At 41.2% G+C, this 25019-nt stretch overlaps 1 protein-coding gene and 1 long non-coding RNA gene across 15 annotated transcripts in view; both read left to right on the top strand.

Annotated features, from left to right (window-relative positions):
- LOC138747632 (tax1-binding protein 1 homolog B-like) overlaps nt 1-21480 on the top strand; it is a 60670-nt gene extending 39190 nt beyond the window's left edge. For 10 of the 14 annotated variants that reach the window (XM_069907042.1, XM_069907041.1, XM_069907047.1 and 7 more), the window contains 10 exons: nt 276-428; nt 1759-1974; nt 5704-5859; nt 7940-7997; nt 9393-9487; nt 11638-11733; nt 13276-13429; nt 17515-17573; nt 18068-18108; nt 18256-19631. In XM_069907042.1, the coding sequence (XP_069763143.1) occupies nt 276-428; nt 1759-1974; nt 5704-5859; nt 7940-7997; nt 9393-9487; nt 11638-11733; nt 13276-13429; nt 17515-17573; nt 18068-18108; nt 18256-18424 (1197 nt within the window). In that variant the 3' untranslated portion in view covers nt 18425-19631. Of the gene's footprint in view, nt 1-275; nt 429-1758; nt 1975-5703; nt 5860-7939; nt 7998-9392; nt 9488-11637; nt 11734-13275; nt 13430-15294; nt 15475-17514; nt 17574-18067; nt 18109-18255; nt 19632-21449 lie in introns of those variants that run through there. The other 4 variants (XM_069907049.1, XM_069907038.1, XM_069907050.1 and 1 more) reach the window with 4 other exon arrangements.
- Nucleotides 21481-21593: 113 nt separating this feature from the next.
- LOC138747634 (uncharacterized) lies at nt 21594-24065 on the top strand. The gene is made up of 2 exons (XR_011347589.1): nt 21594-21802; nt 23700-24065. It is a non-coding gene; the product is annotated as an uncharacterized lncRNA (long non-coding RNA).
- Nucleotides 24066-25019: the final 954 nt, after the last annotated feature.

Raw genomic sequence — 25019 nt, 5'->3', positions numbered from 1 at the left:
CTTGCTGAGTGTTGGAAGGTTTGTGGAAACATTTACTGAGATTGTTGGTTATGCAACATAGCAGGAAACCAGGGAATGATGCATGTCTGTATCTTCACTTGGCACTGCCTCAACACCTATTCTCCATCTAGATCTCCAAATTCTGGTTCCTTTCAGTTGGATCTTTGCCCAACATTAATTAATTGGCTCCAAGTAAAAGGTAGGATTGTTCAAGGAGCCTCATTATTTTACTTCAAAATGAATGTGATTTCTGTTCAATTTTGTTTGCTTGTCAGTTTGACTATGAAACCCATAAAAAAGCAAATGAGAAGAAATTGATGGAGATGCAGAATCAACAGCAGAACTGCATGGCCGAGGTTTTCCACTTGCGCCAAGCCCTGAGCAAGTCAGAGGAGCTGAAGTCTTCCAACGCCAAAGCTGTAGAACAGGTACCCTTTCTGCATCTTATAACCCCCTCACACCATCTGTTCTGTATGGCTCTTGAGTGTTACTTGCTCTTTCTCCGTTCCATCACCTCTCCCATCCATCTTTTGCTGTGCTCTCTGCATTTCCTTTAAAAATAAGTGCTGGTGTATATTCGGGATACAGGTCTTATGAGACTGGGTGTCCCTCTAGTCTTCAGAAGGAATTCTGATGATTGAGTAAATTGCTAAGTGTGGAAAGGCTATCTTGTTTTTAAGTGCCCTGAATTGGGGTACCATCCTGTCCAGAGCTGATGTTCACTTGGGTACAAATATCGCTGGTGATATTTGAGATAGCCTCTGTATGGTCCAGAGGCTCTTGTGTCCAATTGTAGCATTCCAGCCATGGTGAGTTTAACTCATCACCAGGAAATGACTGGCAGGAAGGTTACATGTTTAAAAATGTATGCAAAAAAGAACATAGAGAATGAACTATTTGTTCAACGCCAGAACCCCGGATATGGGCCGCAGGTACACTTGCAGGATGTCCAAAAGGGATTAAATGCTTGGAAAAGAAAATTTAGGTAAGGCTGCAGAGAATGAGTGGAGGGAAAGCAACTGAATGTGTTACATAAGAATTAGGAGCAACTCCACCATTCAACAAGATCATTGATGACCTGGCCATGGACTTTGCCTGCCTTTTCCCCCTATCCTGCAAAAATCTACCTATCTGTGTAACAAATCCTACGACCATCCTCTGCTGTGAGACTGACTACAGCTTCCTTGTTGTGTTTGGCTCTGTGTCACTGAATAGTAGATTTACCAATGAAAAGATGGAAGCACTATTTTCTTGAAATTGTCTTGTTAGGACAGCACACAGGTAGATCTGCTGACCCTAAGGTCCAGCAGCATGGGCTCACTGCTGACCTCTAGCGCTCTCGGTGTGGAGCATGCATGTTGTCCCAGAGTTGGTTTTCCCCAGGTGTTCTGATTTTCTCCCATATCTTAGAAACCTGTGAATTGATACATAATTTTCCACAAAATTGGCACTAGTGTATAGATCAATCTTCTCAACAGATTTAGTTAAAGGCCATGTTTTCACCACGTAACATAAATAAGTTTTATGTTTTTGCATACTGTAGAAGTACGAAAGAAACCAAAACTTGGCTGCTTCACAGGAAAGTGGGTCCATAAACTGAGCAGAGACCTAAGGAAGCCATATCCAAAAAAATTGAGAATGGCTTGTGTAGAAGAGCAGAACGTGGAAGGGGTTGATATGAATTTGAGGAAAATAAAAATGGGACTAGTGTGGTGAATGATTCAATAATGGTCACTTCCATCTTGTTTATTCCAACAGCTCCAGCAGCAAGTGGAGAATCTCCAACAGAGACTGAAGGACATGGAGAACCAGATGCAGGTTGCCCAGCAACAGCAGGTTCAGACGATGGCAGAACTGAGAATAACACAGGACAAACAGGAGCAGAGCGAAAAGAATCTCTTCGAAGCGCAGCAGGAAATCCAACACTGGAAAAGCAAATTTGAGAAAGTTGACCAAATCTTCTCAGAGAAAGAGGTAGTAAAGCTAAAAATCACTTTCAATATTTTTATTAGATTTTTGTCTAAGAATACATACAGAAAAAGAGATTGTTGGATAACAATGATACAACTGTAACAAAGTAAGCAAACTCACTATAACAGAAAAAAAATTACATTGTGCAACACTATTAAATCAAAGATAAAGTAGAAAAGAGAAAAAAAACAAAAATAATAAAAATAATCTAATAATCCAAACCCCAACCATTCCAAAGTTGCATGGCTAATATGAAGAGAGAGTACACTACTGGTAAAAATAAAAAGAAACACAAATCCATGAGAATCACAGATACTTAATTATCATTACCATTAAAGGTAATGAAAATAATTCAAAAAGGAGCCCCAAAGATTTTGAAAGTTTTTAATCACTTGTTGAACATTAATTTCCTCCAAAATATGGTATTGAAAATCACTTAAGAATGCGTAAACAATACATAAACATCATAATTTTTTTTAGACATACAGCACAGTAACAGGCCATTTTGGCCCACGAGTCCATGCTGCCAAATTTACACCCAATCAACCTACACCCCCAGTATGTTTCAAATGGTGGGAGGAAACGAGTCCCCGGGAAAAACCCACACAGATACAGGGAGAATGTATCAACTCCTTACAGTTACCGTGGGATTCAAACCCAGGTCCTGATCGCTGGTGCTGTAAAGACATTGCACCAACTGTGCCACCCATTGTAGATGGTAAAGAAGTCAATGGTAACCATTCGCAGAGAGTACCCCATCACTTTTAGCCTCTTGTAAGAACTCCTTGCAAGGTAGTACTCAGGAGCAGAAGCATGCACGAGCTGTGTGGCATTTGAACATTCTCTCAATGACTGCGTGGATTTTGCCCAGGTGCTTGGTTTTCTCCCACATTCCAAAAGGTGCAATTTTTGATAGGAAATCAACTATTGTTAATTTCCTCTAATATAGGTGAGTGTTAGGAGAATCCAGGAAAGTTGATGAGAATTTAAGAAAGAACAGGTTGTAGAGAAATAGTAAAAGAATGGGATTGATCAGAGAGTCAGCATTGTCACTGGTCCAAGTAGTCACCTGCTATGTTGTAAGAAAATGTATGTTTTCTTTTTAAATTTGCGTGAAGTTTCAGTGTAAAACGCCACAAAAGTTCAGTGTAGCTGGAGAGGAGACCAAATAAATCTGATCACTGTGGAAATTTTGGAAGTGAATCCCAGTGGATATTAGAAAATCATGCATCGTTTCTATAACCTGACAACAAGGAAGGGGGAAGAAAAAATGGAGCTGGTGAAAGGACAATGAGCTCAGATTGAAAAGGAGAGAATAGTCACCAAAAATTCAGGACGTGATTCATGGTGGCATATCCACAGCAGGGTAGAGCCTTTTTTAAATGGTTACTGCAGGTTGTCACACCACACTGAACCTTGAAGGTGGCAAAGTAAAATACTCCAACCTGCCTTGTGTGAGGGATGGGTCGGGCATGTTAAGACCAAGGTCCAAAAAGAAATGTTCTCTGAAAGGTGATGAGTGTAAAAACCTCAGGGTGTTCAAAGTCATGGAATGTGCAGGGTTTCTTCTTAAGCACGCAATGATTCATCCCACTGATAGCCAATATCAGGAAGAATATCATCAGAAAGAGAAATCTGTTCTCTATCAGCACTGTCCCATTCCATAGAGCATGAGGCATCCTCCGGTTGCAGCAAGCAGCACTACCCACCTGGGCAGAATGCAGGAGATAGCAGGCTCCGTAGCTCCCACTGTACTGGAGTGGAAGCAAGTCATCCTTGATGCTAATGGACTGCTCGGGAAGGCAGAGAGAGAGAGAAGCTTTACTAACCTGGGCTTTATTTAATGCACAAGCCTGTAATTTTAAAAAAAGCTTTTACGTTTCATCAGTTCATATTACGTATTATTTCAAAGTCAATATGTTACAGGCTGAAAATAGCAAAGGGTAGCTGAAGTTTTATGTCTGTTTGCTGAAGAACCTAGAGCCTGGAAAACCACATGATGGAGCTATTAATTTTCTCTCTGTGTACTCAGTTTCCAGCCTTTTCTTGGTCACTGAATCTATTATTGGGTATTTTAGTTTTTGGGTTTGGCTGATGTTGCATAGACACAAACTATCATTTTGAAAAGATTACAATATTAAATTTCAACTTTAATTGGTATGCTGATTCAGTCACTGACAAGTCTGCCTTTAAGAAATCTTATTGATTGATTACTACTGATACCACATGGCCATATCAAGTAAATGTCCTGACTTTAAACAGGACTTTATACAATTATATATATTGCTTATATATATTGTTGTGTTAAATTCTTAATCCTTAATCCTCATTTGATCTCATTGTATTCTCCTTGCAGTCATGGTGGGTATGTTCCTTGGTGCACAGGTATCAGTGGCGTGGATTTGTGTCTTTCCAATGAGCTTTACAACACTGCATCATGTTGACATGGTTCTGAGTGGTTTCATCATGGTTTTAATTCACTCACAGCTATTTGTTCCATCATCACAGTTTGTTTTGTCAGTACTGTCCAACCTCCTTTGAAGAAGACCGCAGAGCCCACCTCACTGACAAAAGGCAAAGGAGGAAAAACCCAACACCCAACCCCAACCAACCAATTTTCCCTTGCAACCGCTGCAATCGTGTCTGCCTGTCCCGCATCGGACTTGTCAGCCACAAACGAGCCTGCAGCTGACGTGGACTTTTTCCCCCTCCATAAATCTTCGTCCGCGAAGCCAAGCCAAAGAATATATAAAAAAGAAAAATAAACACATAAGCACAAAAAAAAGAAGAAAAAGAAAATACCCCTCCCACGCTCCCACCCCATCAGCCAGCTCTCTTAAGGAGAGCTAAAAATGTTAAAAAATATATATATATAATTCTTTTTAGTATATGCATATCCCCAACCAACCAATTTTCCGCTGCAACCGTGTCTGCCTGTCCCGCATCGGACTTGTCAGCCACAAACGAGCCTGCAGCTGACGTGGACTTTTACCCCCTCCATAAATCTTCGTCCGCGAAGCCAAGCCAAAGACTGTCCAATTAATTCCACTCCCTTGCATTTATCTCCCTCCATATTAGGTGAATGCTTTGACCTTGAACAAAATCTTATCAATTCTCTGAATAGAGGAAAACAAAACATTGTTTGAAAATAAATAGCCAGTTTATTCTTAATGTCCTGGCATACTGCAACATGACTCCTGTCAACTTCCAGACCGTATTCAAGTCCTCACTCATCACACACGACCTGCGTGGCCTATTCAAGTGTTGAGGCTGTGACCCATCATACCCTGATTATGATCAAAGACCATTTGTGGGACTCCACTCACTCACCATTGTGCTTCTTAACAGATGAGTTCAGTTTGATTATCCCCGCTGGAAGCCTGATTGAACCAAGGAATCTGTTCTTGTGGCAGAAACTGCCAGCTGGTCCAGCAAGGTTGGCTCGCAGAGCAGGATAGTTAGAGTATTGTGAATTTTTCCTGCCTCACCCATTCCTACCATAATGGGAGAGGCAAAAGTAACCCCAAGGACCAAACCTGAGGAACAAAACTACTCTAGAAATCTCGTCTGATCCGTTCAGCGATAGTCTGTTTCATACAAAACCAAAGTCAGCACATACTGTACCAGTAAGTCCCACACTAAGCTGTACAGAGTCACTGATGTCGCATTCTATCAATAGAACTCCTACTAATACTGTAGAAATGTATCCATGTGTGTCTGTTGTGCTCATAGGCTTGTGCTGAGGGGGGCATCACAGCAGACCATCCAATCCAGAAGGAGATTGCAAATTTAAAGGCTAAACTACTGACAGGAAAATCTTGCTATGTACAAAAGTACAAGGAATGCCAGAGACTGCATAAACAGATCGACAAGTTGAAGGCATTGTTGGTAGGTTGAAGGAGTCTGCCTGATAGTAAACAACTATAAAGGGAAGCCACAGTCCTTCTGTATTCCAAACATGCCTTTTGTATGTTTCCCAGATTGTAGTAACAGTCATGGTTTGACTTCAGATTAGGTGTTTAGAGTGTCTGCCAAATGTTGATGCTATTCGCAATACAGTATTTTGTCCAAGATCTTGGACTCATTGCTGTTATTTATGAAGTTTGCATCTAATTTCATGATGTGCTAATCTTGAGCTCATTCATGTGTAAACAATAGAGAATGGGACACTGATCTAGAAATTCTTCTCCATTTTAATATTAAAAACACTGGGGTTTCTGTCCATGTCTTAGCAGTGAAAGGAAAGTCTTTTTTGTGCAACTTCCCCTGCATGATGGGTCCTATTAAAGTGCTTCAACCATTGGGCCACTGTGGACAAGTACAGTATGTAATTGAGAAATGGGTTTGGGCTCAATGCCCCTCTGACAACCTGTGGGCCTTTATGTGCTCAGTCATGGTGTCTGGGACAGCCTGTTCAACTCCAACTATGAGTCAGGAACCTCCAACTATAAAGAACAAAGGAATTAGCTTGCAGAAAAATTGCCTGTGGACCATCCAGAATAAATCAAGTTGCAAAAGTAAAACATAAAAGTCTGCAGTCACTGTAATTTAAGTTAAAACTTAGCAGGTCAAACCGTGTATGTAGCAAAGATAAAGATACACAACCAACATTTCAGGCTTGAGCCCTTCATCAAGGTATGAGCAAAATGTTTGGATGTCTGCTACCTACTTTAGTTTTTCATACCTTGACGAAGGGCTCAAACTCAAAACATTGGTTACGTACCTTTATCTTTGCTATCTAAAGTACACTGTTTGACCTGCTGGGTTTCTCCAGCATTGCTATTTAATTTATTTTACATAAATCAAGTTTCAATTTACTGCCAGGCTTCCCAACAGCAGCTCAGGTAGGAACAGATCCTTTAATTAAATCTTCATCTGAAGAGGGGCTGTGCCTACAATCAAGATAAAACCATTCAGAGAGTTCATTTGTGTCTGTTGCTATCACATCTGCTCAATCTATGCCCCTGTAAGAGCATTGGTTTAGTATTCTGGAACATCAAATTTTTAAAAAATATACGGCAACAGAAGGTCCAACTATAAAGAACAAAGGAATTGGCTTGCAGAAAAATTCTGATTTGGGAGCCCAATATTAACAATCAAATTATTTGAGGTGGGCCGTAACACATTTAGATATAAACAGAACTCTCAATAGACCACATCTTATGAGAAGTTATTCCATTTGGATTTTGAGCATCCATTGCCAGACAGTGCTGAAAGAGGGGGAGTTTTGTGACCCAAATCTGAATATGCCTCATTGATTATTTCAATCACTGGCTTTGTATATATGAATTAGTAGGTGGGAACACTTTTGGTAGAAGGTGCGAGTGTTGTTTGCACTCTCAGCAGCTCCTTGATTCAGAAGAGCTGACCTTTTACATGGGATTTTCCGATTTCCTGAGCAAAAGCAGAATGAGCAGAAATGTTCCTGATGATTTCAGTTTACCTGGGAAGTCAGGTGAGAGATTGCATGTGAAAAATGAGCATGGGTTGCAGAGTCGGGTACAACACTCTTCTCTCCTGAAGCTCACAATCAGAAGCTTTTTTCCCCCATATAGTTAAAAAATTTGGTTGACTTTTTTGTACGGAAGAACTGGAGGAATAAACTGTTGTCTTACCTATCAGCTTTGCGTGTACGCCAACAATTCATCTAGCCCCTTTTTTTTTTAATCTTCCTTTTCCTTTATTGTGTTGGACAAGCTGAGTGAAGGGACAGAAGCTAAACTTCAAATGTCCAGACCTTGAGAACATTATCTTCTCCAAATTCAATCGGTGTTTAAATTCTGTGGCTGCCTTTGTCATTTGGTCTTGGCATCTGCCATCAGATTGAAAGTTTTCGTGGAATCTTTGACCCTCCTTCCTTCCCTGCCTCCTGGTGTGGTCACTTATTTTTGATTATATGAAATATTTTATTACAACCTCTTTTTTTAGTTCTAAAATTAATATCAAGTATCTATTTTGTGTGCAACAGGAAGACAAGAACAAATGCCACTCTCCAATCAAGGAGATAGCTGAGATCACAGAGACAGGTAGAGAAATGGAATGACTGTGGTACAAAAGAGAGAGAGTTAATCTTTAAATATTTCATATCCATTGTCTTGAGTCTGGAGCAAATATACAAATTGCAATACATTACCTCAGATAAACTGACCAGGTTAGGACTCCCAGGGTTCAACATTAACAGGACATAATGTATAACTGTGTATGGATAGACAGCTGTGCAGAAATACTGTTGAACAATAGTGTTGCTGAGGCATTTACTTAGCTCCTTGAGGGCCCCTTAAGCAGGAGCCTGGTACTGCAGCACAAATAGGCGACCCAGGTAGTGAAGCTACTACCTCATTGCTCCAGGATCAATCTTGACCTTTGTGCTGTCTGTATGGAACTTGCAAATTCCCCCATGACAATGTTGCTCCAATTTGCTCCCACATCCCAAAGGTTCATTTATTAGCCATTGAAAAGTGCCCCAGGGTGTCGTGGAGTGGTAGGATCTGGGAATACGAGTGAGGGTAGCATGGGGTAGAGTAGGTGCTTGATGTATGGGATAGAGTAAAGGACCTGCTTCTTTGCTGCATTTTTCAATGAATTTTTAAAATATAATTCCCCACTCCATCCTCGTACATATAAGAAAACCTTCCCTTCAGTGCAGTTTGATACCAAAAATAGAAAAACTAATTCCTTTGGCACCGTTTGCCATCTCAAATCATCCAAAAACCTCTTGCTGCCCGTCAAATACAAACTCACTGTTGCCATTGTGTATCTGAGGTATTACACACAGTGAACTCTCAGAAACAGCACCAATGTGCTTTAGTGCCATGGAGTACTTTGTGATCAAGAGTAAAACGATTGGTGTTTGAGGACATCATGACAAGTCATTGACCTGAACCATTAACTCGGATTCTCCCTCCATAGGTGCTGCCTGATCTGCTAAGTATTTTTTAGCACTGTCTGGTTTTATTTCTGATTTTGGCATCCATGATATTTTGCGTCTGTGTCATGTGGCTCAGTGATGCTGACAGCATCCAAAAGGGTTCCATGCTATTCTTGGAAAAATGCAGTGAAAGACAGAAATTCCAGCGATGTTAAGTCCCTGCCTTTCTGACACTGGTTTATGACCACAATGAGCAGGGTTAAGCAATGAGATTATAATTAATTAATCTTTCCACCTGTTCTGTTGTCCTACCAGATCCCCTTGACCTTGGGTTCCTGTGTGTTTAAGAACCTTCAAATGACAATTCTAGGTGAAGGATACCAAAAATCCACAATCCTTTTGAAACAAAGTGTTTGCAAAAGCCAAATTTGAATCTGACCAGCTTCAATAGTGTAATAGATTTGGACAGACCCTTGAGCAACTGTCAGTAGCACTGTTAGCTTATGCTGTGCAACCTGTTTCCTTACCCTGTGCTTTTTCTTTGTCCCATGAGAAACAGCAAATTCAGGGGGGTTGACTTTGCAGCAGCCAGGGACTGAATTAGCTGAAATAAGAACAAAACTTGGGGACAGATCAGAGGAGGCAGTGGTGAGTGACCTGCCCGTTGCTGGGTTTATAGCCATGATGCTGATGTTATAGTGCATGTATTTGTGCCTTTTGCCCACGTACTGTTTATCTGGGCTGATGCAGACTTGCCGCACAGAAGGTGGCTATTTGGCTCATATTTGTGTTTCTTTGGAAGAACTTTTTCTAATTCTGCCACACCTTTGTCTCCTGTCCAAACTCTGCCTTCAGCCTTTCAAATTTCCCAATTATCGAGTCTTCATCCAATTTCCTTTAACTTTCTACTGACCTCTAAGTCAGTCATTCTCAATGTGGGCCATAGGTGCCCTCCCCCACACCTCCAGGGGTCCACAGCACATTTAAGGGGGGGCCCCCACAGACCAAAATCATGAAAAAAAAATTCTGTAATCTGTAGGAGAGAAGAAACCAACTAAACCTGACTGCTTCACAGGAAAGGGGGTCCATAACTTTGAGCAGAGTCCTAAGAGGGGCCATAGCCAAAACATGGTTGAGAATGGCTGCTCTAAGTAATGTGCTCTAGATCACAGCAAGTTCCTGCTTCAATTGACAAAATGTTTCCATTCTTTTGATGGTAACCTTAAATCATTGTCTCTGGTTACTGTTCCACTGACCGGTGGCAGTCAGTGACTTGTCATGTGAGATTTTGAACATTGTGAATAATACTGTTGAATAAATGCTTAGTGTGCATGTTTGTAATTGTGATGGTTTGCACGGCAGTACTGCAAAATAGCAGCATGAATTGAACTGGCTGAAATCCACAGTCTCGTTATCCAGAGTTCTGTGCCAAATTTTCTGGAAGAGCGAGGAACATACCAGTACACCAATCTAACTGCAGGAGATGCAAGCTCTTGAAATATTGCCACCTCCAAGTCACACATCATGCTGACATGGAAGTACCTCACTATTCTTTCATCATGACTGGATCTAAATCCTGAAATCCCTCACACCGTGACTAGAAGGCCATTCACCACCAGCTATGGCACCCTTGTCAGTGAAGCTCACAAGCTGAAAATAAATAAATATTTTACTATTTATAAGTAAAGTATAGTCAAAATAACTGTAGAGTACAAATGTATTAACTTAGTCAAAACATAAGAATGTGTTTCAGAGCTTGTGTTGGCTTTGGCTGAAACCAATTAATTCTTGGCTCTATACTTTATAAATGTACATGATTATTAGGAAAAGTTAGGCATATTGTGATTGTTTTTGAAGAGCATTGACTGGATTTTAAAATCTTTCTAAATATACAAGTGCATCTGTCCTTGAACTGCCAAAAGGTGATTTAACCCAAGGTTAATCCTATGTATTTCATTGGTTTTATATTGTTTGTTCATGAATTCCCAGCATTCCTGTAGGACTGAGAGTACCAGCACACATGGTTGTTTTATGAGGTAAAAGATTCTCTGAAGCTTAATAGGAGTTCCAGTAGAGCAAAGTTTGACATTGAGTTGCATCGGGAATTTCTTGGTCAAAGAAGGCAACTGGGAAGCTCTCAGGTTTGAGGATAGCCACATGAATTGAAATGATCTTAAGGACAATGACCACAATGGCAGGCCAGCAAGGGGCATTATGGGTGAAGGACATACACAGGTGGCAAGCTGTTGGTGACTTGTGGACGAGGAACCCACACAGGCTGCTGATGACTTGAGGTCAAAGGATTCGCACCAGGGTGCAGGCTTCTGGAAACTGGCTTATGAGAACCATGTATCGGAACTGAGATTCAAAAGGGTGCAGAAGATGAGAAGGGGCTCCCAGAGGGCCCTGGACACTGAAGGCTTCCTCATTGTATTGGAGGTTTGGATCTGAGCCGATGGTTTGAATTGAACTGCAGTCTTGTGCAGCTGCAGGAGCAGTAGGAGGTGAATTCACAGACATTCAGTGACTCTAAGGGGACTCTCTTTTGCTTCTTTTTCTCTGACTGTAAAGGGGTGCCAGGCAATGCTAATGGCAAATCTTTGTCTGCAGTTTCTTGAAATAGTACATTTGTTTTATTACATGACAATAAATAGTATCTGATGGATTAAAATATTCAGATCACTTGCACTGTTGAATAAAGAATTCTTCCTCAGGAGTGGCACATTTTTTTTAGACTGAATGAAATTGTATCCTTTGAATTGCTGCAATTAATTGAAATATATTTGTTCCTTCCGTAGATTAGGTATGCAGATATTGAACGTGAGCTTGAAGATAAGACCCACGTCGTGGGCATTCGCAACATGGAGGTGGCAGAATTACAAGAGGAGATCCAGGTGTGAGCAATGGATGTTGCAGTCAGTTATGTTTCTTTGTCAACACCTCCTATATCTGTATTTTGGTGTTGCATTTAAAATGGTTGGACTCCCCGTGGTTTCTTAACATACTTAACGAACTGAATTTGATACATAACCATGAGGCCAAGTAAGCAAATTTTGCTAAAGGGGTAAGATATTGTTTTAATGTAGGATGAAACAAGAATGGGGTCTCTGGGGGAAATCCTAAGTTTAGGTATCAATGAAATAAGCATTGGGGAGAATTGAATGCCCAAAAAGGTTAGACAGTTGTGGGAGATTAGAGATTATAGCTGAGGTGTTTAAAGGGTCTGAAACTGAGGATAATTTTGTAGTTAAGACCTTGAGTAACCAGGCTTGTGTCTGGTGTTGATCCAATATGTGCATCTGCTGGGTGCCCTATGTTACTATTGGCTTGGATATGCCACGTGCTATATAAATAGGCATTCTGCTCATTTTAAAAGCAACCTCCTGTTTTGAGCGAACTATCAACATACAAAAAGACAAATCCCACCCCAGTCACACACTCTTTTCCCCCCTTGTGTCAGACAGACAATTACGTGAGCTTGTAAAAATGCAAACTTCCTGATTCAAGGATCGTTTCTTTTCTGCTGTTAACAGACTCTTGTGGACCTCTCATTGATTAAAAAAAAGATGATGCCTCTGTACTTTTCTCTTTGCACTGCACACTGTTTTTGGAACACTACACTGTCCACTCTTTCACGTACTGTAACACTACATTCTGCACTTATGATTATTGCTGTACTTGAGTTGACTTGCCTGAATATCAAGTAAAATTATGCTTTTTACTGTATCTCAATACACATGACAATAAACAATTCAATGAGTTTGTGATATCGAGTATTGTTAGCAGTACTGATGTTCACCAATTCATGTGATGAGATTAGGGGAATTTCATCCATAATTCTCATGGATTTCTGTAGAAAATGATGTGCACAACCTTAAATGTCTCAAAACATGATTTTGGTAAGGGCGGCACAGTTGGTGTAGCGGTTAGCACAACGCCTTTGCAGCACCAGCGATAGGGACCAGGGTTCGAATCCTGCGCTTTCTATAAGGAGTTTGTACGTTCTCCCTGTACCTGCATGGATTTTCCCCAGGGGGCTCCATTTTCCTCCCATCATTCAAAACGTACCAGGATTGTAGGTTATTTGGGTACAAATTGAGCGGCACTGGCTAATGGGCCAAAATGGCTTGTTACCATGCTGTATGTCTAAATAAAAAAAGATTTTGCTCAGTGACCCCTATCTGAATTTCAGGTATTTGAAGGGATATAAATTTCAAAATAGCGGACTAGAATTAAATGGAGAAATCTGTCGAAGAGTCAGCATAAACACGATAGGATGAATGGCCTCCTCGTCTGTTGTACAATTCTATAAATAAATGCAGTTTTAGACAATATATTCTCCATAGATTCCCAGTCCCATACCACTTCTTTGAAGGTTGTTTTATGGGTTTTCTTCCTGTGTGGGACAACTACAACAATTTGACTTCTTTTTACAGAAGCTGAATAAGAAGATCGATGAATTGAGGTTCAGTTCAAGCCATCGGAGTGCAACTTTTAAATTAGAACATCCTAATCCCTATAGCCTGAGTGTTCCAAAAGTACATTCTGCACATTCAGGGCTCCTGTTTGGCAACCCATACTCTGAGTGTGGTAGGTTCAGTAGTTTGAAATTTTTCATTTAATTTACCTATGTTAAAGGTGAGGTGAGCTCAAACCTTCTCTGCTGAATCAACCTTTCAATCTGTTAAACCTTTCTCAACATGGAGAAGCCTAACAAGACTTCTCAGATGTCAGTTTTGACATTTTTTTAAAAATGTTCCAATGTTCATGAAAAAAATTGAAGAATGTTTAGGGAGGGAATCGGAGAAGTTGGTACTTGGGCAACTAAGGAAAGTGATCCTGTCGAGATGGAGATGACCAGAGTAAGCAAACCTTACTGAATATTGCTGTTAGGGATTTATCAGTTGCAAAGGATAAGTCTTAGAGAATCTGGACGTAGGATTAAGTTTTGAAACTGTCGTGGTATCATACTTACCTTTTTCAGGTGAAAGAGAGTGAATGTCAGGATCACCTGTGTGGTGGTGAGCCAATGAGAAGGTCAGAGGAGTTAGCTGGATGGTGTTTGGGGAGTTAAAGAATGCAACGTTGTGTCTAGTGAATAATAAAAAGAAAGTTAATTTCATGGTGTGCTGAAAGAAAAGAGTGAGGGTATTCTTTATTTGTTTGTAAGCTGTGGTATATCAGTGCCATTACAAAACCATTGTGGATCAAATAATGGTTGAGCAGTACTCTGTATGAATTTGCACATGGGTCCAAGAACATTGGATTAAGGATGGGAAGCATTCTCGGAGCTAGAAATGTTGCCAGGAGAGCATGGAATAAAGGAGTTTAAGGGTAAGGAAAGCATGGACAAATACTTAAGCAGCATTTGGGTTGGGCATGGACAGGAACAGAAAATTATTGCTGCAGTTTTGAGTACCAGTAGTGGCTGAAATCTCAGTTATGCAGGTGAATTTTGACAGTGAAAAATTTAGTAAGAAAATTCACATTTTATTTTTCCTATATCTTAAAGTAGCTGTGTCTCTTTTGGGTGAAAACTCTAAATTTCGAGTTTTCATGGTTTTAAAATCAATGTTGAGATTGGATTTTAACTTCTATTCCGGATGTATAAATGAAAACATTTTTCAATTTCCAAAGTATCTTCAGGTTGTCCCAGAGCCCTGTAAAATGAATTTGTTCATTCTGAAGCATTGTCACTCCAGTGGTGTAGAAGACGCAGGAGCAAATTTGTATCTAGAAAGTTCCAATAAGCAGCAATGAAGCTGATGTCCAGCGATGGTCCAAGTGTTGGTTGAGGGGATAATTGGAGATTATATGGCAATATGGAGAATCAGGTGAACTTGTTCTCTTGCAAACATCTTTGAATCTGGGAATTATTTATTTGTATCAAATGTAATAGTTTCTTAGAAGTTCTCATTTGTAGGTGGGATCCCATTGAATAGATTTTTCCATAATTTGTAACTTTCTGGTGCAAGTTCTTGAATTTCTCAGCTCATTGATATGTGGTACAGCTGGTAGAACCACATTTCACCGCTCCAGCAATGGTTAGTTTCCTCCCACATCCCAAAGATGTTTGGCTTGGTAAGTTTTTTGGCCCCTTGTGTGAAGTTGACTGATGAAAGGTGGGAAGAATAAATGGGTGTTTTGGTGCACAGATTCAGTGGGGTGAAGGGTGTGTTTCAAGCTACATGACCCGATCTTAGGATTCCAAACAGGAAATTTGTCCAAGTGTTCAAATCCTCCAGACCAATAAATATCAAACAAGACAAATTAGGTTATAAGGTATAGAAATATAGGCTTCAGAACCAAGTAGGTCCAAGACCACAGCTGTTGGCCCCTTATTGCACATTGAATGGTCTAAATTTACCTGCATATTGTACCTGATCTCTGAAATTGAGTAATTATGAAATTGATAAATGATATGTGTGTATGTTTTCTTTCCCCTCCTCACACAGGACTGGGCAGGTGGGGCTCACCCACACAGTAGAGGGGTGGGGGAGAAAAAAACTGAAGTAATGTCGGAGTCACATGCAAAGACAGCACGAGGACTGAGGAACAGCTCAGATATTGCCTTGAGCAGTGAGAAGCAAGTCAGCCTACATTGCACTTATTTCAATAAAGAGGTCAAAGTTTGACACGTCTAGCTCTGCGTCTGTCATTGCTGTTTCCCAGTCCCAAACCCCACATCTTTCGCCAACTATTAACACCCCATTTACTCTAGCCGGCAACCTTGAGCCAGCATTGTCACCAAGATTGTTTTCAATATATAAAATGACAACAAATATTCAAAAACCATCCCCTTTTTCTAATATTTTACAACAGACTGACCAACAGCCAGTGCCAACAATTCTAGAGAGCTGTAGCTCATTGGAAAGCCTTCCTTTTGGTACCTCCAGATGGTTCTGCCTTGCTGTGTCTTCCTAATTTAATCCCAGACACTCTTTTTGCAAGCTTATGGTACAAGTGTGGTGGGAATCAAAACTATTCCCCTCACTTCATCTGCATTGCTGCACTGTAAGCTGTTTGCAGCAATTTGGCTGAAAAATCAGTCTTGCAAGAGCCATCCTTCTGTCTGCTCCAGTCATTCTTTCTCTCATTTGTCTTTCCCTCCTGTAATCTCAGGTATCACTCTTTTCGGTCCTTTGTATTTCGTTGTGTGACTTCTATTTCCTTGTTCTGTGCACTTTCATTGCATTTTGATTTCTGTCACAGAAGTCCAGAATTGCATTCTTTATTCAGGTTTTTTAAACTGTCTGCACTAACATTTTCAACTGGGGAAGATAAAAATGGGGATTAACGAAGGATTTATGCATGTGTGGTTGATGGCACGGACTTGGTTGGTGGAATGGGTTGTTTCTGTGCAGGTGTGACTCAGATCAGCAATTAGCGCACCACCATCTCTCACTGTGAAATAGGAGTTGGAATTCTCCTGCTGGCCCAAAAGTTTGGCTTGGGGAATGCTTCTGCCTCTCTGATCATGCAGGAATAATTATTGTCAATGTTGGGTCAGTCTTTTTATGTCTCCGTGCCTGATGCACAGCATATCCACAGACAGAACTCCAGACCCTCCTGATCGAGTTATGACTGGTCAATCATAGAATGCTACAGCACAGAAAACAGGCCATTCGGCCCTTCTAATCTGTGCCGACCATCATCTTGCTAGTTCCACTGACCAACTCCTATTGCATAACCCACCAGACCTCTGCCATCCATGTATCTATCCAATTTATTGTTAAAACACAGATCGAGCTCACATTCACATCTGATGCAGCTCATTCCACATTCCCGCCACTCTGAGTGAAGAATTTCCCCTTAACCTTTGCCCTTTCAGCTTAAAACTATGACCTCTCACATTTCCCCCAATCTAAGAGGAAAAAGCCTACTCACATCCACTCTGTCTATACCTGTCATAATCGTATGAATCTCTTTCAAATCTCCCTTCTTCTTTGCTTCAAGGAATAAAGTCCCTAACCTGACTAATCTCTTCCTGTAACTCGACTCCTGAAAACCCGGCAACATCCTAGTAAATCTACTCTGCACTCTCAATCTTATTGATATCCTTCCTGTAGTGGGGCACTCAGACCTGCACACAATATTCCAAATTTGTCCTCCTCAATGTCTTCAACATAACATCCCAACTCCTATACTCAATACTTTGATTTATAAAGGCTACGATGGCAAAAGCTTCTTTACAACCCTGTCCACATCGGGGAACAATGTATCTGTATTCCCAGATCTCTCTGCTCTTCTGCGTCTTCATTTACTGTGTATGTCCTACCTTGGTGTGCCCTAAAATGCATCACCTCACACTTGTCTGCACTAAACTCCATCTGCCATTTTTTGGCCCATTCTCCCAGTTGGTCCAGATCCCTCTACAAGCTTTGAAAATCTTCCTCGCTGTCCACGACGCCTCTTATCTTTGTGTCATCCGCAAACTTGCTGATCCAATTTCCCACATTATCATCCAGATCGTTGATATATACAACAATGATCCCAACACAGATCCCTGACGCACACCACTTGTACTTTATTGTGCTTTTATTATTCCTGCACACTTAGCACCTGCAATACAAATGGCCCTCAGCTGTAAAGATGTGTCTGCAAGCAGCCCAGTGAACCATGCAAATCGTATCATTCAGTTGCTCTTGATTTGTCTTTTTATTTTACTTCCGCAGATTTCCAAGAGTCGCAATCTACCGAAAGTGCTGATCTTGAACAAAACCTGGACAGTTTGGTAAATTTTGCATTTAAACTGACTACATTTATTTACTCCTCTGGGGAAACTTCTGGTCTTGTGATGATTAACCAGGAACCATTGTTTACAACAACTTTGTCATCTTGGGTGCTGGAAACTCATTGTAAGTTGTTTGAATTCCAGTCCAAGATCTCGCTCGGGCGCACACACAGACAAGAACAGTTTCCAATTTATTGACTCAAGTTGGGAGAGAGTTACTTGGGTCTGTTGTAAAAACAAAATGTGTCTGTGAAATCTCAAAATAAGTAATTATCTGGAAAAATGTAGCTGCCTGTGGATGGCACATTCTTCCAGTATTCTGTGGAACAGCTGCTTGTTTGAAATTGCACCAAACTAAGTAAGATCCAATTCAAAAGATTTCAACTGATTACTCAATGTTGAGTAAGGATAATTAGAAGTGATTTTTTTTCTTAGTGAACCAGATTTAAAATGTACGTGATTCTATTGGTCTAACTGTTGGCTTTCCTGCACAGGAGCATTCTCAGAATATTGAGGAGAACCCACCTGTTGAAAGGTACAAGATTACTGTTGTAATAGTTTTTTGCTTATTTAATGAAGTGTTTTGAATTGTCCAGAACTCTCTGAACTTAACTAACAACTTGGTTCTTTGTATATTCAAAAAATCTTTGTACTTCAATATGAACAATTATTATGTTTGCAGACAAAAGTGCCCAGTGTGTTTTATCCAATTCCAACTGGACATGGATGAGTCTAACATGGAGAAACACATCTCAATGCATTTTGGTCACGAATGTCCCATTTGTCAAGTGACTTTTCCAGAGAACAAACAGGAAACTTACGCAACACACGTGCAATCCCATTTTTGGTGACCCCCAGAGAGAGAGAACGAGAGAATCATTACAAGTTCTGTCTTCTGGTTAATAGCATTTTCTGTCCATTTTGTTAATATTAGATACTGCTTCTGCATTGAATCTTGACATTTGACTTTTGTACTCTGGTAATGTTGCACTGTCAAAGGAGTTAGCAGATGATGGATCTCTGTCAATTCTGCCTCCATTTCAGCCACATTGGTAGTCGTGATTGACATGAACAATACGGGGAGTGTTTTCATCTACTTAGGGCTTGGTCATGTCAAAGTTTCAATGAAAGATAGTAAGGTATGAAATAACAACCTTTAAGAGGATCTTCAGTTCAAATGACAGATTTTCAACATTGTTTTCCTTTAATTGGTTAAACACATCACCGTCATGAGAATAAATATTAAAGGGCCATTTACTTGTTGCGAGGTTGACACCTGAAACTTCCTATCATTTACATATCTCCAAAATTTCTGGCATCCATTAAACTTGAATGGGCATCAATCCAAATTGGCAGCAAAATTAAATATTTTTAATGCAGATCCAACGACCATTGCTTGAGTACATAAATCTTTTGAGTGTCTAATGGCACGCGTTACAAATGCTCAACTTGAAAACGCAATCTACTTTAGACCCTAGTGATGATTCAGATTTACAGAATGTCACACATTTCTTCTTGAACAGGACAGTACATTCTGCATTTGTTCATTAGCACTTTACATAATAAAATATTACAGCATGTATCATATAGTTGCTACTTAAGCTCCCTGCCTGGTTTGTGTGAAGTGCTGTGGTTTATTTCATTAAGAGAAAAGTAATTCTTTTACTAGCATTTGGATTTTTTTTTGATAATGTGCGTCTCATTATTGAGATTTGTCTATTAAAATAGCTTTTACTGCCATTTTGTTAAACAACGAATGATGGATCAGCTGTGTATCCAGAGTATTACATATTGATCTGATGCTGTATGTTTATTCCTGATCATTTGGAGAACTATATAAATTCTATGGTATGTTGGAATGAAAAGATCTGATTTGCAATTAGCACATTTATATTGAAATCTTGGTTTGCAACAAGGTAGAATTCAAGATTTCTCAAATGCTTACAAAATTATGCTGGATTATTTCAGAACTAAAAATTTCATGGTTGGCATATCATTCTTTCAGATTAAAGTGACCTACAGCTCTGAAATAAATAAACAAAACTATTTTTTGAATTATTAACACTGTGTCACAATTGTTTCCACCACACATCCACAAGGTGCTTGGCTTGCATCTTTGACTTGTATTTATATGGCCAAAGAACACGTGTCACTTCTCGCACAGTCTGTTGAATTTTTTTTAGTGCTGGAAAGAGCACTTATGGTGAGCAGTAGTTAATGTTTCAGTCAGACCCTGCAACAAAATGGGAAAGAGAAATGTTCTCGTTTCCTCAATTCCACAGCCCCTGCTCTCTCTCCACCCCTCTACCACCCCCCCCCCCACACACACACACACACACACACACACACACACACACACACACACACACACACACACACACACACACACACACACTCTTGTAGCATTAGCTCAGCTTCTCTCTCCACTGATGCTGTCTGGCCTGCTGAGTCTTTCAATATTTTCAATTTTCCAATTCACGTCCTATGCATTTATATCATTTTCACTTATTAGTTTCAGGTTTAGTTCCCTAGGAGAGGGTATCAAGCTGGTAGATAGGATCGTCAGTAGATAGGATTTTCACATTCTTGGTTTATTCATCACTAGATAGCAACGTGACATTGATCATCTTGATTTCTCAGCTCCCTTCACCTGCTCCAACCAGACACAGCTTCATAATCTCCCTCTGAACCAGAGATATTCCATTGTCTCCCAGACACTCCCAGAGTGTTCATGAGGAGGAGGTCTTCTCTCAACTGCCTGCTTCTATTTCCTGTCCAAGAACCACTAATCGTGAAAGACCTATTGTTTCAGTCACTCTTTCCCTATTAAACTGACGTAGACCTATGTCAACTCAATCCTATCTCTTACCCTCACTTTAATCCATGACATTACTGATGTCCTCAAACATTTTGACTATTTCCTGGTGTCCGCTGACTCACCTTCCCTTTATCCCTCCATCCCACCTCAGGAAGGTTTAAAGGCCTTCCATATCTTCTTCAACTGGAAACCCAACCAGTTCTTACCTTCCTCACCCCACCTTTGCACTCACCTGCAGCATCTGCAGACTTTCTTGTTTAATTCAATTGCTAAAGCTTATCTTTGCGCTTAACAACTTCTCGATGCAACTCACTTTCCTTTCTGGGTCATGAATTCTTCCATGTTATTGGCCAGCAGGCAGAAAGGCAAGCTGAACCAGATTCACTGCAGATGCATCTCATGACTGGGACTTTATAAAGTGTAATGTGCTTTTTAATAATGCCCTGCTGCTTTTACTGGAAGTAGAGCTCCCTCTGCTGCAAAAAGGTGGAGCTCACTGCCAGAGACAACAGGAGCATGACATACAACTTGAACATAGGAGCACCATCAATGAGACTTCATTTTGGCACCCTGTCCTTCGAGTGACTGTCATAAGCTCTTTCAAAAAAATACCTGCAACAAGCCGTGCTTTGTTTGGTAAGATGTGACTTCATAATTAAAAAAAAAGGAGCACAAATGTTTTTGGAGAAAAGTGGGTGCACTTGTTTTCAAATTAGTCCCACTGTTCTATTGGATTGGAACTAATCTGATGCTTTAATCAGTTCCATAAGACATAGGAGCAGAAATAGCCTATTCAGCCCATCAAGTCTGCCCCACCATTCAATCATGAGCTAATCCATTTTCCCACTCTGCCTCAACTCCCAGCTTTCTCCCCATCACCTTTGATGCCCCGGCTAATCCACAATCTATCAATTACTTCAATACACCCAATGACCTGCCCTCCACAACTGCTTGTGGCAACAAATTCCACAGAATCACCACCCTTGCATTAAAGAAGTTCCTCAGCATCTGCTTTAAGTGGATACATTTCAATACTGAATTGTGCTCTCTTGTCTTAGACTCTGTTATCCATAGGATTATCCAACAGGTCAGTCAGGAAACTGCTCCGAACAATGGATAATCCATGTGCTTGCTGCTGGAGGGTCATCTGATCAGGCAGGTCAAAAGTCATTTCCTCATGTTAATCAAGGTTAGCCCACACACAGGTGAGGGCACAACTTATGATTGGCTCTCTTGATCACCTTGCTTCATTTGGGCATACCTGAGCCGGCTCCTCTAGCCGGCAACAGTATAAAGCCCACTACGTGGAGCAGCTCTTTTTTTTCCCCTGAGAATGAATGCTAGCTCCACTCCAAGTTGCAAGCCGTGAGTGATGTTGGAGAGTCCATTGTAAGGTGTATACCAGTACAGGGTAAGGGGCTTTTGTGCCTTATTCTTATCAGTGTGATTAGATTCTGTAGATAAATGTGATACTGTGCTTGCTAATTAGAACTTGGGGGGGGGGGGCAGGTACTCTTTGTTTCATCTGCACGTTTAACCGTGGGAGCTGCGAGTAATAACGATCTGTCAGTTGTACCAAGTATCAATTGTTCAGCTGTGTTTGATGTGTTGAACTGTGTGTGATCTTGTTCATGGAGAAAGGCCATTTCAGATCCCAAAAGTTGAGATGTAAAGGCAGAGAAATTCCGCCAAAATGCATTATCACCTACCTTTCTGAACGTGCGAAGGCAGTCTCCGAGCCGCATATTCCAACCCCTCTCCAAGAGGGATAATCTCCACAGCGCAGCCCTCTGCTGATCCATCTGAATGTACAGCCGCTTAGCGGCTGTTTAGGGGCGGGCCGATGATTCCATCAGCCCGCGAACCATCTCCCCACTCACCCCTCTCCCTCTAAGTCAGGTGAGTCAGGGCAGCGGGAGCTGTCAGTGGGGGCTGTCGGGACAGTGGGGGCTGATGGGGAAGTTGGGGACTGTCAGGGCAATGGAGACCGTAGGGGCTGTGAGAACTGGCAGTGGGGACCATTAGGGCAGCTGGTGTGGACTGGGACAGCCACACCGGGCCTTTGGGTCCGTTCTCTATGGCTCAAAACGTGGCAGAACAATGGCTGTCTTCCCCACCCATAATCCCAAGGAAGCTGAAATCACTCTATGGTTCCCAGAACAGTTCCAGCTGTGTGGGGGATTATGGGTAGGGAAGACGGCCATTGCTGTGTATTTATGATGGGTGGCGCTACAGCACCAGTCACCCCACCTCCATCGGATCTGGAGGGCGTTACAAGGCGCCTCTGGATATGAATGGGATGCTGGAGCAGCCTTTTAGGGCTGCTGTCTAAAGGTAAGTTCCTATTTTTTCCATCCACTCCATAGCTAGTGTCAAGGCGGAAGCCCGACATGAAATAGCCTGTTTGTGACTTTCCCCATTTGTAAAGATCCTATTTGAGATTAAATTGTGTTCACTTCTTGGACCCTCTGAACTTGTTCTCCGCATTATGCTCTCCCATCATAGGAAACAACCTTTGTACAGTAAGATCCCATAAGTTCCAACATGTACAGGCCAAGAGCCTTGATTCCAAAATCTTACGTTCCAAAATCTTAGTTCTTAAACTTTCATTTGACCCCATTTTCAGTCACTTTTCAGCCTGTTCTCTGATACGGTCTATAATGCAGTTTGCAGCTTCTGCAGTTTCTCCCTATGTCACTGACCACCGCTGGTTATGTCTTATTGCAAGTATTCTTTTTTAAATTCAAAGGGGAATTGGAGGGCAATTGAAAAAGCATAAATGCAGGGCTATAGGAAGATTTTTTTTTAAAACATTGGGCCAACATGGACACAATGGGCTGAACATTCCTTCATTTGTATTCAGTAGCAATATGGTCATAAAATTTCTGCTGCTCTTTCCTGACAGCACAGCTGAATTTTAACAGTGCCAAACACAATCTGCCGGAGGAAGTAGAATGTTTTGAGGCATAGCTCCATTAATTAACATTCAGTTAATGTTATCTTTTTATCAAATAGCCAGTTGCCATCCTCTGGTAATTATTTGTATGAAGTGGTTTAGAATGTTTTACAGAAACGAGCATTTATGAATTATTTATCAGTCAAACAGTATCTGGAGGCAAAGGGATGGCCCTGTTTTGTGTCCTGATACAGAGATTCAACCCAAAATATCAGCCATCCCTCTGCCTCCACAGATGTTGCTTGACCCACAAAGTTCCTCCAGCATTTGCTTTTAGCTCCAGATACCAGATTCTGCGGTTTCTTGTGTCTATGAATTATTTATTTTTCTATGACTATATATTCACCAACAGGAGAATGAAATGATTAAATGTGCCAGTTTTGAATCTGTGGCTGTCATTCAGCAGCTGCCCAAGGATATCCGACTCTTACTTGCTGATTAGGACTTCAGTGTCTCCAGGAAAGTCGCAGCCTTGAGGGACGTTCTCTAGAGAGTGAAAAAATGAAACAGTGCCTCAGTGGAGCAGACAAGATGGCCAACAAATGCAGCGATCGTGGGGGGCCAATGGCCTTCATCCCAGATAACAAACTGCATGGTAGGAAACAATGAGCGATGGCGAGAGCATCAACCAATCCGAGGCCGGCACTGCTGTGACATCATTCATGTCATCAGCAGTGGAGAGAGAATATAAGCAAAGCTGCCAGTGGAGTAAGTCAGATTTCGACTTTGACTTGGGTGTGTGTCATTCTTTCCACACTTCGCAGAGCACACACGCTACAAGACAATAAATACATAAGATAATAAATATTCACAATAATCCTGGTGCAAAACGGTGACTTGCAGTGGCCAGACAGTCCATAGTGAATGTACCAAGAGGAGGTTCAAGCATCTGATAGCTATTGGAAAGAAACTGTCTTGAACCTCCTGGTGCTGGCTTTCCAGCTTTTGCCCAATGGTAGTAGTGAGAAGAGGTGATCAGGTTGGGAGTCCTTTATGATGTTGGTTGCCTTCTTGAGGCAATGCCTACATAGATGTTTCCCATGGTGGGAGGTCAGACCTTGTGATGGACCTGGCTCTGCTTACTACCTTCTGTGTTCCTGGGCATGTATTGCCAAACCAGACTGTGATGCAACCACAGTGCATCTGTAGAAGTTTGATAGGGTATCCAATGGCATGCCAAGTTTCCTCAGACCTTTTCATGGTTGCCTCGATGTGCTGGCTCCAGGAAAGGTCTTCTCAAGCATAGGCTCCCTGGAACTTGGTTCTGATTCCACATCCATCCCATCAATGCAGATAGGGATGTGATCTCACAGCACCTCCTTGGTCTTGGTGTTGAGAGCAAGATTGCTGTTCTGGCACCACCCAACCAAATCCTTGATCTCCATCCTGTATTTTGACTATTCATTTCCATTATTCAGCCAAAAATGGTGATGTCATCAGCAAATTTGTGAATTAAATTGGAACTGAACTTGGCTATGCAATCATGGATGCAAGGATTACATTAGGGGACAAAGCATTCAGGTGTGGGTATCCCTGTTTTGATGGTCAGTGAGGAGGAGGTGATGTTGCCAAACTGCACTGATTGGGTCTGACGATGAGGAAGTTGTGGATCCAGTCAGAGGGATGGACAGAGTCCCACGTCGTTTAGCTTGGTCGAGTCCTACTGGTATGA

Source organism: Narcine bancroftii, chromosome 12 (genome assembly GCF_036971445.1).
Source record: "Narcine bancroftii isolate sNarBan1 chromosome 12, sNarBan1.hap1, whole genome shotgun sequence".
Lineage (NCBI taxonomy): Eukaryota > Metazoa > Chordata > Chondrichthyes > Torpediniformes > Narcinidae > Narcine > Narcine bancroftii.
This window is presented reverse-complemented; position numbering and strand designations above follow the sequence as displayed.